Raw genomic sequence first — 19,115 nt, 5'->3', positions numbered from 1 at the left:
ACCTACAACAAAATATTTTAGTGAATTTATGACCCCGCAGACACCCTGGTATGATTTTATGCTTGTTTTTGTATCGTTTTGAGCAGGACAAGCTTAAATGTCAGTCCCTGTCACTTTTTTTTTTATAAGTGAAAATGAACAGTTCTGGTAGAATGTCTCATATAGAAAATAATATTAAACATGCAGTCGGCTTAATGTAACGTCGACGTAAACTCGCAGGAATACAGTATCCGATATTTTCACGTAGGTAAAGCAGAGCTTATAGGCTACCTTTAGTCAGCTGAGCATCTTGCTGTAAATTGTTTAATGTAACTTTAAGAACTCAATGCCAAAACAATGCAACTGTTAGGAAAGCAAGCGATCTATTTCCAAGCACTTCAACCACACCTGTTGTGAAACCCCGCCCTCTGCATGATGAAAGCCAACCAGAGTTTAGCAAACCTGAATAGCCTACTTATAAAGATTGATAGGTAACCAACGAACGATTTAATTGGCTAAAAATTGCGGGCAACTCTCTCAGTTGAGCTTACTTTTTAGCACACGTGTTTTGCTGACATCTGATATAAAGTAAATGCTGTTTCTTAATAGACAATGAATAAAATACACAAGTAATGGACAGACAAACACGTTCATGAAGTAACAAACGCTTTAAATAACTGTAAAGCGTACGTTGAAAAAGAAACGAACACCTATGCTGTACAAATAGTGCTTTATAAAACAAAACCCCGCACAAACTGCGAAGTTTAACAGCAGAATGTGTGAGAGATTGTGTGTGTACGGCGCTCGCGGTGGATCAAACTTCACGTTCAAACAAAAGCGCGAAACGCCTTCTCCTCCGCCGTCAGTCCGAGCGGACCGCAGCTCCGCGCACACACACACACACACAGATACAGATACACACACGCGTGCGCACGCACTGAGCGACGGGGACGCGTGTGTGAGAGCAAGAGCCTGTGAATAATCCTCATTTCTTTCGCGACCCGTTCGGCTCTTGGATGATCCATAATAACCTCTCATTATAATCTGTAATAATATTGAATAATCAATAATCGTCCGGATCAACATGTCCCGCAGAAAGCAGAGCAACCCCCGGCAAATCAAACGTAAGTTACTCTGTTTTCTATTATTATTATTATTTGAATATTGTTTCTGAGCGGAGTAAAGTTGGATGAAAGGGATACAGATCAGTTTATGACAACTGATTCTAGCAGCAGGTGCAAAGCTTCTTCTGTCTGTGTTGTTTTGATGCTGCGGTGGTTTTGCATTTAGTCAGAAGTATTCGAGATTTACAGTCAGTGTTACATCGTTATACTTCCCTTTTGTGTTTACTTTTTTTTTCGTGAATAGCCTATTCGGGTTTTATTGTGCAGAAATATTCGCGTGTATATATTTACATGCGTTATTTAATGCTGAAAGTTTCTCGCGACAGACATATGAACTGAAAAAAGAAGTAACGTTAGTAATAGATTTGAAGATGTTATTCTTTTAAAGTTTTTAGGTATTTCATCTGTCAGGGGTTTTGTATTTGTTGTGGTTATGTGGAGATGTTTTATTCATAACGATGTTGGCTAGTTAGCAACTTTGTTTTTATTATACGTACAGTATGCTAATTTTATATCTATAACGTTAGTCTAATTTTACTATTCATTATCAGGTGAAATAACAGAGATATTTATTTTAGCAGTGGATGCTTAATAGTCATGTATAGTGTTTTTAATGCACATATTCTGTAATAAGTATACCTTGAACAGATTGTGTTTTTAGTATTATTATTTTAAATACACCATGAACAGATTTATTGTTTTTAGTATCATTTTTATTCTATAATAAGTAAACCATAACCAGATTTAATGTTTTTAGTTTCAATATTATTCTATAATAAGTAAACCATGAACATATTTAGTGTTTTTAGTATCATTATTGTTTTATAATAAGTAAACCATGAACAGATTGAGTGTTTTAGTATTGCTATTATTCTATAAGTTAACCACGAACAGATTGAGTGTTTTTAGTATTATTTTTATTTTATAATAAGTAAACCATGAACAGATTGAGTGTTTTTAGTATTATTGTTATTCTATAATAAGTAAACCATGAACATATTTATGGTTTTTATTATTATTCTATAATTAGTAAACCATGAACAGATTTAGCATTTTTAGTATTAATATTATTCTATAATGAGTATACCATGGTCAGATTGAGTGTCTTAATATTATTATTATTTATTTATTAATTAATTTATTCATTTTTATTATTATTATCTGAAGAATTGTTAAGAGTGTGTTTCGAGGCTGTTCATCTTTCAGCCTTTTTTATTTGTTGTTTTTGCTCATTTGAAGATGTTTCCATAACTAAAGACGATTTTTTGGTTATGGCACACTAAAGTCATATTTTATCTTTAGATTTATCTAGATTCTGTTTTTACGATGGCTTGGCAGGCTGAAAAAATGCTGTCAGTTTTAGTTCACTGCATTTCTGTACAGCTTTCCTCAAGGGTCTGTTTCAGAGTTAGTTGTGGATGTCATGAAAATATTAATGCCACACAGATACTCTTCTTGAGATAATAGAAGCTTATTTTTTATATTTGTGAGCAAATGAAATAAATACTTTCCTCCCTCAATATGTGTAAAAATATATATATTTCACATTTAAAAAAAAATGTTTCTGAGCTCTAAAATGAATGTCATATTTAATAAATATGACACATTTCAGCCCAGAATAATCCACAGAGCTCTTCGGAGTTAAATAAATAATGCGTTTCATAAAATATAGACCATCAGTAGCTTGAGCATTTCCATTTTTCAGGCCTATTTCAGGACACGGTGATAATACAGCACTCGAATATTTTCACACAGGAAGAGGTCGACAATACAAACTCAGTTTTAGAGTAATTGAATGGACTGGCTGTTGTTGCTTTAATTTTTTTGTGTGAATGAAATAGTCGAGGTGTGAGTGCTTCAATTTTTGGTCAGGGCCTTTTAGTAGTACTCTCTCTCTCTGTGTTTGTGTGTGTGTGTGTGTGTGTATGTGTGTTTAAACCGCAAATAGAAATGATTCAGAATCTTCTTCCTCTGTTGTGAAGTGTGTGTGTGTGTGTGTGTGTGTGTGTGTGTGTGTGTGTGTGTGTGTGTGTGTGTGTGTGTGTGTGTGTGTGTGTGTGTGTGTGTGTGTGTGTGTGTGTGTGTGTGTGTGTGTGTGTGTGTGTGTGTGTGTGTGTTCAACCATCAGGATAAACTAAGCCAAGGGGATGAGAAGATGTGTGATAAACTAGTTGCACAATTTTGAAAGCCAGATGTTTTATTTTTCTGCATGTGTATGTGTCCGCTCAATATTTTTTGTATGTGTCGTCATGCTGTTTTTACTACTGAAAGGAAATGTGTTGGATTGAATCTGTTTATGTACTCTACCAAACTTATGTTCTAATATTTTTAAACTCCTGTAAATATTCTGTAGAGTTACTTAAGTAAGCAATTGAGATGTGTTGTTTGAGAGCAAATATTGTTTGACTGTACCAGTGTGTACAGTACAGTAAATATGACTGAACCCTGTAAAAGTGCTGAGTTCCACATAATCGATTTTTGTTGGGAAAACATAAAACAATTAAGTTATCCCAAAAAAAGAATAAAAATTGTGTTGTTTCAGCGCAATTTAAATAAGTAGTTTGAATAAATAGCAAATGTCCTCTTTTGAGTGAAGGCTTTTAGTCAGCGCAAAGCGATCTTTGCATATTTTCGTTTGTTATCTTCTTCGACAAGCATGACAGCTTTAGAATAGCGGAAATGAGCTCGAGTCATTAAACTGTTGACTGAGGCGTTTGCATGCAAATCGATCTGTGCCGATTTCCTTCGGAGATGTCCAGGAACTGAGGTTTGAGTTATCAAACAGCCCTCACAGCTCCGTCACCAGAGCATTCATAATATCACGGCATTGTCTCTGGCTCAGAAAGGTCACACAGAGCCCGTAGTTCCTCTCTTCGGTACTTCAGGACGAGGAAGAGGCCGTCTGATCCAGTGCACAGAGAGACCGAGAGTCATTCTAAAGGACAAAAAGGTTGCTGGGCACCGTACGCCCACCCCCCCTTCACCACCGCCACCTCCATACGTTGGACGGTTATCTAAAATTGTGATTTATGCAGTATTTTAATATTTTGCTTATTCTCTCCCCTTGGGTGCTCTCTGAGCAATGATAAAAAGGCCGTGCTGAAAAAGCACCATTAATTTGCAGCGATGCCTGTGAGATAGGGCCAGATAATGGGAAAGATAAGGCAGGGAGATATACCATCAGAGCTGCGATTATTACCATTAAAATTCCAACCCAGCAATCTGCAGCCGGCTGATAATTCCCTCTCCGTTTCCACCACTTTGGATGATAAGGCAAAAAATAGTCATCCACCGCTCCTTGATTAGGCTGCCTGGATATCCCGATAATACTGTGATAAATTATGTATTTCTCCTCCTTGTTTTTTGGCCCTGAAACGTTGCATCTGATTCCATTTTTTATTCATATTTATTTTGCGTGTGCGTTTTGGTCCCCCCCTCCCAAGCGAAGCGAAGACCCCTCGGCCTCTCCTTTTTCAGTTCTTCTCATCATAATAAGAGTTTGATAGAGAGGTGATGGAGGGTGAGATGTTTTGTATGGGAGCTCATATCAGCGTTATCAGCTCATCTCCACAAGCGGCTGCTCGCCGTTGTTGTTTTTAGCCCTTATCGCCTTTGCCAATATGCCAATAAATTGGCCCGATTGTTAACCGGGCATAGCTGGGGCCAGCAGAAATTTATGACAGGAAGAGATGAAAATATTGCTGATGTGTTATGGATGGAGCACGATTACGCGTGATGTCTCAGTCTGGGCTGAGGGATGTCCGCTGCTGCTTTAATAGGCAGGGAAGATACACGGGTTGGCGAATGGGAAGCGTGCCCCGTGGTGTAATTTGTCTGTAAAATAGCCCCTGGAGTTGCATGTGTGTGGTTGGAGAGCGCGAGAGGTGATAGGTAAGGCCTCTCTCCATCTGTTTACACTCGCTATGCAGCTACGCACACTTTTAAGCGTCACTTTGCTTTGTGAGATGATTCACTGCTTTCTTTCAGGTCTGTTTCAAAAGCCAGTGAGCTGTTTTTGTCTGCTTCGTACCTACCAGAGCATTTACATTTATGCATTTGACAGATGATATGCATCCACAGTGACTTTAAGCACTTCATGCATTCACTCGGAAATCCATGGCTGTTCAAATTGTCGTCGCTGATATTTGATATTTTTCATTTTTCTCTGCTGCATTCCATTACAAGCTAATCTATTTGTTGTTTTGGTGACTAACAGGTGAATTTAAGCTGGTTTTCCCACAGTGGTGGAAACAATGCTTGTTTGAGATCGCCAGTCAAATAATAAAGACACACTTTGGATCTTTTGGAAAGCGAATTTGGATTGCAGTGTGACATTTCAACTTTAATGATACAACAGACTGCAGCTCTGCACAAGAAGTTTGGCCAGAGGTGAAATGGTTGTGCCCAACTGAGCCTGGTTCCTCTCAAGGTTTTTTTTTTACTTCACTTTCGTCAATCCGTAAAGTTTTGTTCCTAAACACTCTCATCCTTGGGTTTGGGACTTTGGGACTTGTGGAGCTGCGAATTGATGGATTTACTTTGTGTTTGGACTTTCAGCAGTGAAAACTAAACCACACTGAACTGAACTAAACTAAACTTCAACTCTGAAAACTGGACTGAAGCAGTTTCAATTTATCAGAACTTCTATGTTAAAAACCTGTTATCAGCACTCACTTTTGGGGATTTACACCTATCTTACTTTAAATAGTAACAGTTCTTCAAATTACGTATCAATAGAAAGAAGACACTATGAGCTTTACTATGGTCCATCTAGCTCATCTGGCTCAAAAATATAATAATTTATACATTATGAAGTAATGAGAAAAAATTGTATTGTGTGCAATATTTGTTTTTCCATATACAAACACAGGAAAACATTAATGCAATGACCTAGAAAAAAATATACCTTAAAAGCCAAGTGTCTCATGAGTTCATATTTCAAATTTGATGATGAGCATGCAAAATGTCTGCTGACACATTTTACATTGTAAAAGTGTCATAGAAATAAAGATGAATTTAATTGAGTTATGTTTAGCCGAAAATGAAAATGTACTCACCATTTACCCTTATTATCAAGTTGTTCCAAAGCTTCTTTCTTTTGTTGCACTCAAAATAAGAAATTTTGGAGAAAGCTGTAAACCTGGAACTATTGACATTCATGTTAGGATGGAACTATGGAAGTCAATGGTTTTCAGCATTCTACAAAATATCTTCTTATGTGTTTAACAGAATAAAGAAACTCTTAAAAACAAGCAAAGAATGAGTAATATGATATGATGATGATATCGTTTTTTTGCTTGTACTTTAGGGTTGGGCGATGTCGACATCGTATGATGTCTAATGTAAAACATTGCGATGGACGATAGCATCGTCATCGTAAGTGGCATTGAACTAATTATTTATGAATAATTAATTAATTCATAACAAATCAATTATTTGTAGCCCACCGTTTCAACTACCTGACCCGCATGGTCTTTGTTTTATCCATAACTAAATCATAAATAAATAAAGGTAAGTTACACACAAATTATCAACTGTCAATCACTTTTTCTGTGGGACTCTGGCATGAATAGGCAGAGTGATCTGTGTCGTTATAATGGCGTCGACAAACTTGGTTGATAAAAAAGGTGCACAACCAACAGTATCAGGGGTTTTCGCTAAAATGACTAAGTACAAGCATGAAAGTGAAAGATTGAAGCAGTGTACTGACACTGTGACACGTTACCTGATAGATTCAAAAGACCGTTAGATAGAGCCAAGATTAATTAAGTATCACGTTTAACAACTATAGTGAGACGCGATCCAGCAGTACATCCTTGATCAACTGTCTGACGGGCACTGCTCTCTGGGGTTTTTTTCGAGCAGGTTGCTGTTGCGAACGGAGGTGGGTGGAGGATCACGAAGCTGAGCCATATGTCTATTGGCCATACGACGATGGCATTGTCTATCGACCCAACCCTAATGTACTATCTCTTTAAGATGTACAATTGACTATTGTCTTATGATAAATGTGATCGGGTGTGGGGGGTGATTTAAAGTATCAACTATAGTTTTTTATTTATGTAATTCATAACTGAATGTGACATGAAGAGAACAGTATCTGAGCAATTCAAGACCTGCACTACATCCAAAATTAAATATGTCCTTGTAAAAAAAAAAAAAAAAAAACAGTAAAACTGTATATTGTCCAAATTTATAGTATCTATAAAAAAGCAGTAGACAAAAAGTTTATATTTGAGGTCACAAGGTCATGGGAGACCATTTCTGAATGACATTGAAACAGATATGAAGTCATTTTAAGCAGCAGTCGATGATGTGTAGTAGTTATTGAGCTGCTCTGCCTAAAAATACTCTGTTTACTATTGTAGATGTTGAAGCAATGCTAACTTTAAATCAATGGGAGTTAAGCAGTCTCTCAATTTTCAGCTGACAGTTGACAAAGGAAACTGAAACGGCTACTGAAGAATCAGTGCCTACCCTCAAACTGAACTACAGTAGATGGAGGGCTTGCCAGCTTTCTGCACTGGAAAATGATGGTCAGAGATCTGGGGTGGAGGTTTGTTGTTGCTCGCTGTGTGTAATCGACTGTCAGCATGACTTCATAACAAGAGTGTGATTATCATCTCGGCTCCGCCCAGCAGATGATGATGTCATATGAGAGCTCCGTCAGGCCTATCAGGTGACACGGCTATCTCTGGATAGGGTTTATCACAGACTCAACTTATAATGGTGCAGTGAGAGTGTTTGCTGACTTGGCTGCCAACATGCCAGTGCGTGCGTGTGTGTGTGTGTGTGTGTGTGTGTGTGTGTGTGTGTGTGTGTGTGTGTGTGTGTGTCTCTGTGTGCATGGATATGTTTATGTTAGAGATGAAAAGGATGGTGTGTGTGGTTTGAATCCTGCGGTTTACCAGTCGGTATTCTGCACTATTTTCATGCCCTTTTGTTTTATCTAATAAGCAGTGTTTGTACGGGTGCTGGAAATCATTGAAAATGTATTTTAGTTTGGTGTTTTTGAAGTTTTTTGAAAAGCTCTTAGATTTTAGATCAAGTGCTTGAAACTGCTTAAAAATGTAATTGTAGTGCTTTTATAATAATTTATTTCACTAAACGGGTAAGAATAATATAAATGTACTAAAATAAATAACATTATTAAAATAATATTCAAATTTTAGTGAATTCTGGAGTCTACATAAATTTATTTATTTTTAATTTTATTTTTTTGTTTGTTTTTATTCAGCCATTAATTTATTTCTGTTTAAGCAGTGGAAGAAGACACCATGCATGGATTTTACCACTTCACACTTGAATAATACATTAAATAAAATTAATAATAATTTAAGACAAAAGATAACACTTTAAAGAATCATATAAATAAAATAATATTAAAATAATATGTTATTTATTTATTTACACAAAATGTGAACTCTGGAGTATATTTTTCATTTATTTATTTATTTATTATTTCTGCACCCTTTGTTTAAGCAAGTTCATACTTGAATAATACATTAAATGAAACTAAATATAAATTTAAGACAAAATATGACACATTAAAGAATCATATAAATGTACTTAAATATTAATATTGAAATAATATTGTATTTATTTGCACAAAATGTGAAATTTGAAGTCTACAATTAATTAATTAACAATACAATAAATTTAAATAAATAAACATTTAAGACAAAAATGACACTTTAAAGAGTCATCTAAAATTAATAGCAATATTAAAATAATAGTTTATTTATTTATTTGCACTATGTGAACTCTTGAGTCTACAATTATTTATTAATTTATTTATCTATTTATTTATTTGTTTGTTTGTTTGTTTATTTATTTACTCATCATTTTATTTTATTTTTTCTGCACCCTTTAATAATACCTTAAATTAAAAGAAAGATCAGTTTAAGACAAAAGATGACACATTAAAGAATCATATAATTATGCTAAAATAAATAATAATATCAAAATAATATTTTATTTATTCAATTGCACAAAACGTAATTGCACAAAACTTAATAAATTACATTTATTAAGAAATTAATGAATTATTTTCTTAATAAATAAATAAATAAATTAATTAATATTAATTTGGTAAATAATTAATTATAAATTAATCAATTTATTTACTTTTTTTAGGCAGTGGGATAAGACATAATGCATGGATTTTAACACATTACACTTGAATAATACATTAAATTAAAATAAATATAAATTTAAGACAAAAGATGACACTTTTACGAATCATTTAAATATACTAAAATAAATAATATAAAAAATAAAATAATTTAAATACTATATATAATTTAATAGTAATAAATAATACTAAAATATTTATGTATTCATTTGTACAAAATGTGAACTGAAATTGAAATTAATTAATTAATTTATGTATTTTTGCACCCTTTGTTTAAGCAGTGGGAGGAGACATCATGCATGGATTTTACCACTTCACACTTAAATAACAAATTAAATTAAAATAAATATACATTTAAGACAAAAAATAACACTTTACAAATCATATAACTATACTAAAAAATTATTTAAAAAAATTAAATAATTTAAATATTATATATAATAATATAAAATAATACTAAAATATTTATGTATTCATTTGTACAAAATGTGAACTGAAAATGACAATTAATTAATTTATTTATTTCTGCACCCTTTGTTTAAGCAGTGGGAGAAGACAACATGCTTGGATTTTAGATCTTCACCCTTAAATAATAACACTAAAATAAATATAATTTTAAGACAAAACATGACAAGATGCAAGTTAATGACATTCAAAAGAGTAAATTACTATTTAATATTGGGCTTGGGGCAAACAAGCCATCAAAATTATTATTTTTTTGAATACGTATAAGATGCTATTTGTTATACACTAGTATTCTAATCTCTGAATGTGATGAAGTACACTGAAAAACTGCTTATTTAAAATGAGCTGAAACAACACAATCAGTTTTTTTTTTAGACAACTTAATAGTTTTATGTTCAATTCTCTTAAATTTGTTAAGTTAATCGATTTGTGTTACTACAACATGAATGAATTGTGTGGAACCCTGCTTGTTTTTACAGTATATGTAAGTGAAGTGCTTGAAAAATACTTAAATTAGATTTTGAAAAAGGTGTAGGAGCCACTAATAACTGAATGCATTTGGAGCTTATATCTCTGTGTCGGGGATCTGTTTAATGTTTCATCATTAGGGAGATTCTGACACTGTAAGGCTGTGTGAATCCATGTGTGTATTGTTTTCTAGTGAACCATCCGTCCAAACAAGCTCTGTTTTGGTGGAGAATGTAGTTCTGTTAATAATGAAACTCCTCAGAGATGACTTTCTCATACTTCAGACCTATTTCCATTGATTCCTCTGATGAAAGTGTGCAGTTTTTGCGTGTTCCTGTTAGATTTGTCTCATGACGAATGGCTGCTGGATGCCAACTTTCCTTTCCGACATCTGTTGGCTGCCAATAACAGCTTGCGTTGTTTTGCCTTGTCTAAGCTGAAGAAGCCGTTCGACTTCACAAACCTATAGAAAGCAAAGGCTCTGATGTGAAGACAGTCATTTACATTTTGCTCCTTTATCAGCTGTTCAAATGCAAATGTGTTGCAAGGGTACGGTTGCATTTATAATACATGTATGCGTTACGTAGGCTCTAGTAAACCTCATTATTACACTGGATGTGTGATTCATAAAACTAGATGTAAATGTTGACCTTAGCATAGCTGGTAGGTGCTCCGAAAAATCCATGCATTTCAAATTAGAATTACTTATATAAACTTACTTTTGTGTGTGTGTGTGTGTGTGTGTGTATAGATAGATTAAGATAGTTAAAAGAGTCTGATTATGTATTCATTGAGCATGTTTATTTATTTATTGCAGATAATTATTTGTATATTATTATTTATTTATTGTAGATATTTATTTGTTTATTTGTTGTATATATATATATATATATATATATATATATATATATATATATATATATATATATATATATATATATATATATATATATATATATATATATATCATTGTATATATTTTTATTGCAATTATTTATTTGTTTATTTGTTTATTGTACACATTTGTTTATTGTATATATTCATTTGTTGATTTATTTATTGTGGATATTTGTTTATTGCAGATATTTATTTGTTAATTTATTCATTCATTATTTGTTTAATGTAGATATTTATGTATTTATTGTAGATATGTTTTATTTGTTGTAGATCTTTATTTATTGTAAATATTTGTATATTTAGAAATTCATTTCTTAATTAATAAATTAATTTATTATTTATTTATTTTATAAATATTTAATTATAGTAGATATTTATTTGTTTATTAGATATCTGTTTATTTATTTGTTCATTATTAATTTATTTATTGTAGATATTTATTGTATATATTTATTAGTTTATTTATTTTAGATGTTAGATGTTTATTTTAATGTGTTTATTAATTAATTAATTATTTATTTATTGTAGATATTTATTATAGATTTTTTCTGTTCATCTATCTATCTATCTATCTATCTATCTATCTATCTATCTATCTATCTATCTATCTATCTATCTATCTATCTGTCTGTCTGTCTGTCTGTCTGTCTGTCTGTCTGTCTGTCTGTCTGTCTGTCTGTCTGTCTGTCTGTCTGTCTGTCTTTATCTGTGGTCATTTTATTGAATATCTTGTTTTTTGTTTTTTCTTAACTGACTTATCTTTTTTTTTCAGAAAAAAATATTTAGTGATTTAATAATAATTTCATTTTATATATTGAATTAAGCTGATTATTGTTTAAAAATAGGGAAGTTTAAGGGCAAAGTTATTAGAACTTAATTTTCTTAACTCCGTCAAAAAAAAAGTTGACCTAAAAGCAACCCTGACACAGTTTTGTTGCTTGTTTTACTATTATGATGCTGTTTAATTTAAAGCACTCTAATGTACAATAAAGTGAATAAAAATAAAAGACATGAGGTGATTCAGCTGGAGAGTAAACATGATCAGATGCTTTATGAATGGCTGTTTTCTTACTGTGGTAATTTCTGCTTGTTTCTGTGTGTTTATTTATTTACTATTTTTTGATGTAATGATATAGATTTTTGCTAACCGTATACCACTGCAAAGGAATTTCAAACTTGTTTACAGCGATGTCCTCTTTACATCCTGCATGTTAAACGTGCAACACAATGTAAATTGCAATCACACATTCCCAACACAAAAATACACAAAACAAAGCTTGCACAGCTGGAAGCATTTCATTTACAAAGATTTTTCATTTTTTTCAGATTTTATTGTTGTCTATTCTCTCTCCCAAACATTCCCGCTTTCCTTTCTTCTTCGCCTGTCAGTTTGTCCGTGTCTCGCTGTGCTGGAAAAGTGTCTATGATGCATCAGGGTTGATGGTTTCAAAAGGTGGAGGTCACTTCCTGCCAAAGTTTCCTCTTTATCTTCCCTTTTCCTGAATTCCTCACAGATGATTCCAGAGTTGACAGTTTGCCTTCCTCTGCACTGAAATTTGCACGGACAGAAACGCTGTAAACAATATCTTCACCTCAAGACAGCAAATTGTCAACTCGTGCTAGTCGCTTTAGATTCCCATTAGTTTCAACTCAGAAGTCATTAATTCTCTCAAAGCCTGTTTGTTGTTAATCATTCAATATTTTAAACAGAGTTCGTAAACTTTTAAGCAATTTTTAGCCTAATAATTATGATTTCATCACTATTTAAGTCTTCTATATGATGTTTCATACCTAAATAAGTACAAAAGTTGATCACACTTTTTTTAAGGTACAATTCTTGCTATTACCATCCCACAAAGTAGGATTTTGTCTCATTAAAACTCTGTATGTGCAGCTTGTTAAGAGTTATTAAGGTATTATCTGGGTTTACATGTAGGTATTGAGTAGGATTATGTAGAATAAGTTCTTGCAGAATACATACTTTAAAAGTACTACTTAACATCCAATATCTTGATAATAGCCAGGCACTTGATTTTCTTAGAGTTTTTGTCTTGTTTCTAGTCCAAATATCCAACTCAAGAAAAAGTTTAAAGACAAGTAAAATATCTTGCCTTGTTTTAGTAAATAATATGCCAAAATGAAATGTTTTGCTTTAAATTAAGCAAATTAATATTGTTATTTGTTTTGACAATCTTGTTTTGCTCACCCAATTGGCAGATTGTTTTGCTTGTTTTGAGGAAAAACTCCCTTAGTTATTGCTTAAAACAAAACAATATTTTTGCTTGTCTAGAAAATGCATCCTGATTTAGGAATCAAGATATCTGAACAAAAAATAAGAAAGAAGAAAAGCAGTTTTTTTTTGTAAAGTAGTAAGCAATTAGTTAATCATGAGAATTGATACTTGAGCTAAAGTGTTACCCCAAAGTCATATACATGTCTTGTATATGGAAACATTTAAACTTAAAAAGTTAATTTTAACATATGTATGTACAGTTAAAGTCAGAATTATTAGCCCCCCTTTGATTTTTTTTTTCTTTTTTAAATATTTCCCAAATTATGTTTAACAGAGCACGAAAATTTTCACAGTACGCCTGATAATATTTTTTCTTCTGGAGAAAGTCTTATTTGTTTAATTTCGGCTAGAGTAAAAGCAGTTTTAATTTTTTTAAAACTATTTTAAGAGCTAATTATTATTAGCCTCTTTAAGCTATATATTTTTTTTCTCGATAGTCTACAGAACAAACCATTATTATGTATAGCTGTATGTAAGGGTCTTAAAAAATATCTAGTCAAATATTATTTACTGTCATCATGACAAAGTCAGAATTATTAGCCCCCCTGTTTATTTTTTCCTTAATTTGTTTAACAGAGAGCAGATTTTTTTCAACACATTTCTAAACATAATAGTTATTAAGTAATTTCTAATAACTAATTTATTTTATCTTTGCCATGATAACAGTAAATAATATTTGATTAGATATTTTTCAAGACACTTCTATAAAGTGAAATTTAAGGGCTTAACTAGGTTAACTAGGCAGGTTAGGGTGATTAGGCAAGTTATTGTATATTGATGGTTTGTTCTGTTTCTATCGAAAAAAAAAATATATATAGCCTAAAGGGGCTAATAATTTTGACCTTAAAATTCATTAATTCTTTTTCTTTTTGACTTTCCCTTTATTATTCCGGGGCCGCCTGCAGCGGAATGAACCACCAACTTATACAGCATATGTTTTACGCAGCGGATACCCTTCCAACTGCAACCCATCACTGGGAAACATCCGTACACACAGATTCACACACATACACTATGGACAATTAAGCTTACCTATTTCACCTATATAGCACATTTTTGAACCTGTGGGGTAAACCGGAGGAAACAGAGGGAGAACATGCAAACTCCACACAAAAATGCCAACTGACTCAGCCAAGGCTCGAACCAGCGACCTTCTTGCTGTGAGGTGATCATGCTACCTACTGCACCACAGTGACACCTGATTAAAAACTGCTTTAATTCTATTTAAAATAAAAGAAATGATACTTTCTCCAGAAGAAAAAAAATATTATTAGACATACTGTGAAACTTTCTTTGCTCTGTTAAACATCATTTGGGAAATATTTAAACAAGAATAAAAAATTCAAAGGGGGGCTAATAATTCTGACTTCAACTCTACATATGGGTGGCACAGTAGGTAGCGCTGTCCCCTCACTGCAAAAAGGTCGCTGGTTCAAGCCTCGGCTAGGTCAGTTGGCGTTTCTGTGTGGAGTTTGCATGTTCTCCCCATGTTTGCGTAGGTTTCTTCCGGGTGCTCTGGTTTCCCCCACAAGTCTAAAGACATGCGCTATAGGTGAATTGGGTAAGCTTGTCCGTAGTGTAAATGTGTCATGGGTTGCAGCTGGAAGGGCATTCGCTGTCTAAAACATATGCTGGATAATATGGCGGTTCACTCCGATGTGGTGACCCCTGATTAATAAAGGGACTAAGCCGAAAAGAAAATTAATGAATTATTACAGTAAAGTAATACAGTATATTACTGAAATTACAGTAAATAAAGTCTAATGTTATTAAAGATTTCTAAATCATGAAAACTTTCTGTTGATCAGATAAATAAAAGTGTTTTTTTAAATCTGAAGGGTCATATGACACTTAGGCTGGTGTAAAATGATGCTGAAAATGTGTCCTTGGATCACATGACTAAATTGCATTTGAAAACATTATTATTTGGAAAAAGTTACTTTAATATTACTATAATACTATAATATTTTCTGTGTTTTAGTCTAAATGGTTATAGGGTTAGATTTTAAAATGTACATTATTAACTCTTGATTTAGTTATTTGAGCTACTTTATGGTTCTTTTTGTAGTTGGCTTTCTGGGTCAACTGTCCCTTTAAGTCAACTTTTCCCTTTCACTTCTGTCTTGAAGGACCTAACAAGATCAAATCGCAGAAATTGTACTTGACTAATCTGTGTCGTCTGTTGTTTAGTTTATTTGGCTGTGATATCAGTGATCAGTCTATTGAGCTCCAGGTAACAATTGACTTTCAGCCTTCGAGTTAATAGCCTTGTGTCTTGCTTGTACAGATCAATATTGGTATTAATTAATCAGCGCTATCGGCCGCACGATCTGGTTCTGTTTGTTGTTACATCAGCGCAATATCAATAGGGAAAGTGTACTCCCTGATCGCCATGGCAACTTCATCGCTCGGGTCAAAGAAAGTTTATCTTATCTTGCTGCCGAGAGTGGCAAACTGCTTAGGAATCTAGTTTAGACTCTCAGATCATCGATTGGGCCCTTTCTGTCTCTCTCTTTTCTTTTCAGGCCTGCATTCTGATCAAGACTGAAGTGGAAGGTTGGAACGGCAGTTTAATAGCCCCTTCGAATAAGAATGAAAGTTTTATATTTATTTATTTAGTTGTTTGTTTTTATCTGTGTTAGTATGTTAGCCTTAAGCTTATAGATTAGTCTTAAGGTAAACTCCCCAACTGACAAAATTTACATTTGTGGTTAGCACTCTTGCCTTACAGCAAGAAGGACGCTGGTTCGAGTCCCAGCTGGGCCAGTTAGCATTTCTATATGGTGTTTGCATGGGTTTCCACTGGGTGCTCCAGTTTCCCCCACAAGTCCAAAGACATGCACTATAAGGGAATTGGGTAAGCAAAATTGGCTGTAGGGTATGAGTGCGTGTTTGAATGCAAGAGTGTATGGTAGACCCCCTAGTTTTTCACGATTCTGCGAATCAACACATAATCAATTAAAAGACTTATAGATATTGCCATCCCAGCGCACGTGATGTATTTGAGTGTCTTTCGAAAAATTACGTCTCATCTGCGACCTCACAATCATTACATTACATGGAGACGGGGCGGGGGAGTTTTCAGCTTGAGCAGTAAGCAGACACAGACTAAACATGAGTGGTTTACATGTAGTCATAGCAAAGATGATTATAGACATCTTGTGGCGCGAATTGAGTGTTTGGTGCGTTTGACGAGCTTCAGACTGCAAAATGAAGTTGTAGCTATTGAACAGACAGGAAAAGGGTGACGGCTGATAGACATGATCAAATTGAAGGACGTTATTTGTGCTTTACAGTATGGCTGGTTTTATGATGAGCCTTAAATCGATGAATGATTTCATTTACATGTAACTTTCCCTGCACTTAAGAGAAAACGCTTCCCTGCCATTGAAGAGTTTTATGGCAAGCTGTGTTTGGGAAGCCCTAATGCATGTCCTATGTGTGACATAATGTCAGATGCTTCGGTGAGTTAAATCTGAGAGAAAGTAAGATCATGGAAAAAGAATAAGAGTTACAACCTTCCTTTGGATTAACCCTGACTGTTTTAGCTCTTGTCTTGACAAGAGACTAAAATAAAGAAGCTTTATTTGTATTATTTGTGTTATTGTCGTTGTTTTAGATTGCACACATAACATAGTAGGCTACCTTATATAGTAAATACATATATATTTTTGTTTATATATACTTTTAATCGCAAAATTGTCTGCAAATTTCTGGGAATAACAGACATAAAATCCGTCGTTTTTATCGCAAAAAAATGTGAAAAACTAGTGAGTCTGTTATAGGTGTTTCTCAGTAATGGGTTGCAGCTAGAAGGGCATCCGCTGTCTAAAACATATGCTGGAATAGTTGGTGGTTCCTTCCCCTGTGATGAGCCCTGAAAAATAAGAGACTAAGCCAAAGGAAAACGAATTAATGAAAGATATAAACATTCAAAACTTACTTTCTGATTTTCTTACTTTCTAGTTTAAGAACAACAACAACAACTGAGAAATCACTAATTATATTTACATTTCAATTGATTCTTCAAAAGACAATTCGATTAAATAATGCCATTTTGTGCCTGAGAAAAAGACCTTGATCTGACACTTATATATGTACATTGTAAATGAATGAAATGGCAGAGGTGGCCTGTTGCTTAAGAATTTGTGTCCGCTGTCGTCTGTTTGCTAGCTCGGTGTGAGAAATTAACTGCAGTTGAACGTCGCAAAATTAAAAACGAAATCCCAAAATCACATATGGTCCGATGAAGAACATGAACTGTTGCTGCAACATGTACTGTAACATGTTAAATGGGAACATGAAAGGAAATAGGGCTGCACGATATTGGAAATATCTTTTTTTTTTCTGAGATTAAACAACCCGATATGAATGCAGATTCACAAGATGGATTGTAAATATCAATATTTCTGGGGAGTTGAACAGTATTCATGTACAGAAATTGAATAACCACAATGCAAAAAACACATTACTTTGCTCGGTCTCATCTGTAGTCTAAATCTAAAAACATTTAGGTTCATCTTCAGAAGAAGGCTAAATTAATAGGTTTTTCGCTAAAACAAGCAACATTATCATAAGATAAAAAACATTGTTTTAAATTTTTAGATAAATACAGTAAAAATACCAGTATGTAGCTCCTGGTTAACTATAATAGGGTATATGCTGACGCATGCTAATAGGACTTTTAATTTGCCAGTAACCTGGGTTAAGCGCTTCCGGTAAACTATGCCGATGCAAAAATTGGTGTCTTTAAGGTCAGTTTTCGTTAAAAATCAGCGATCTTCATTGGCTGAGCATTTAATTTACCCCAGTGTATTCAATGGAGCTTCAGCGCTAGCCTGTCGATTCTGACGGGCGCGTACCAGTAAACGGCTTTTTGTCTCGTTTTACGCTTGAACAACTAAATGAACGCAAAAAATTTATTTAACTGATTGTATTTTAATTACATTACAACATCGATGCTGTAAAAGGAAACGTATAAAATGGAAAAAAATTCACAATAACAGGTCACCGGAAGTTTATCAGTATGAGAACAACACTAGCTCGGCATATACTCTATACAGACTAGGAATGACAATTTCCACAAAATCCTGTGATCGATCATCAATTAAATAAAAAATCTAACTAATTAATCATTATCCTCAATAATGCCAGATCTGTCAGTTTTATGACATGTATTTTGGACTCAAAACCTAAGCATCCCCACACAAAGAAAATGTTTTGTTTTTCTTTAAATAAAACTCTAGTATTATCGTAAAAAGAAGCAACAATTGCTTATTAATATTATCGTTTAATGACTAAATGCAATGACATTGGCGCATATATAAAGACAATCTGCACATAACAGGATACTATGCATCCGGCAATATGCAAAGTCAAGAGAGAGACTCCATAAGGCAGGGGTGTCCAAACTTGGTCCTGAAGGGCTGCCGTCCTACATAGTTTAGCTCCAACTTCCTTCAACACACCTGCCTGGAAATTTTAGTATACCAAGAAAGAGCTTGCTTAGCTGGTTTAGGTGTGTTTGATTGGGGTTGAAATTAAAATATGCTGGACACCAGCCCTCCAGGACCAAATTTAGGGCATCCCTGCAATAAGGTAATGTAAACTGCATACACTTAATTATGTAATGTGTAAAGTTCTGCACGCGCCTCACATCGCAACACAACTTATCCTTTTAATGTCAATGCTTAATCAGTCATCGATAAGGTCTTACCATTAAAGAGTTATCAACAATTAATCGATCATCGAGTAA

General features: G+C 33.7%; 1 protein-coding gene across 3 annotated transcripts in view; it reads left to right on the top strand.

Moving 5' to 3' along the window:
- The first annotated feature begins 840 nt into the window (after positions 1-840).
- The window catches only part of zfpm2a (zinc finger protein, FOG family member 2a), a 309,174-nt gene continuing 290,899 nt past the window's right edge, over positions 841-19,115 (top strand). For 2 of the 3 annotated variants that reach the window (XM_068213998.1, XM_009292598.4), the window contains exon 1: positions 841-1,103. In XM_068213998.1, coding sequence (XP_068070099.1) covers positions 1,064-1,103 — 40 coding nt within the window. In that variant the 5' untranslated portion in view covers positions 841-1,063. 3 annotated transcript variants of the gene reach the window in all.

This window comes from Danio rerio, chromosome 16, assembly GCF_049306965.1.
Source record: "Danio rerio strain Tuebingen ecotype United States chromosome 16, GRCz12tu, whole genome shotgun sequence".
Taxonomy (NCBI): domain Eukaryota; kingdom Metazoa; phylum Chordata; class Actinopteri; order Cypriniformes; family Danionidae; genus Danio; species Danio rerio.
The sequence above is the reverse complement of the archived record's forward strand: the minus strand, read 5'-3'. Positions and strand labels throughout refer to the sequence as shown.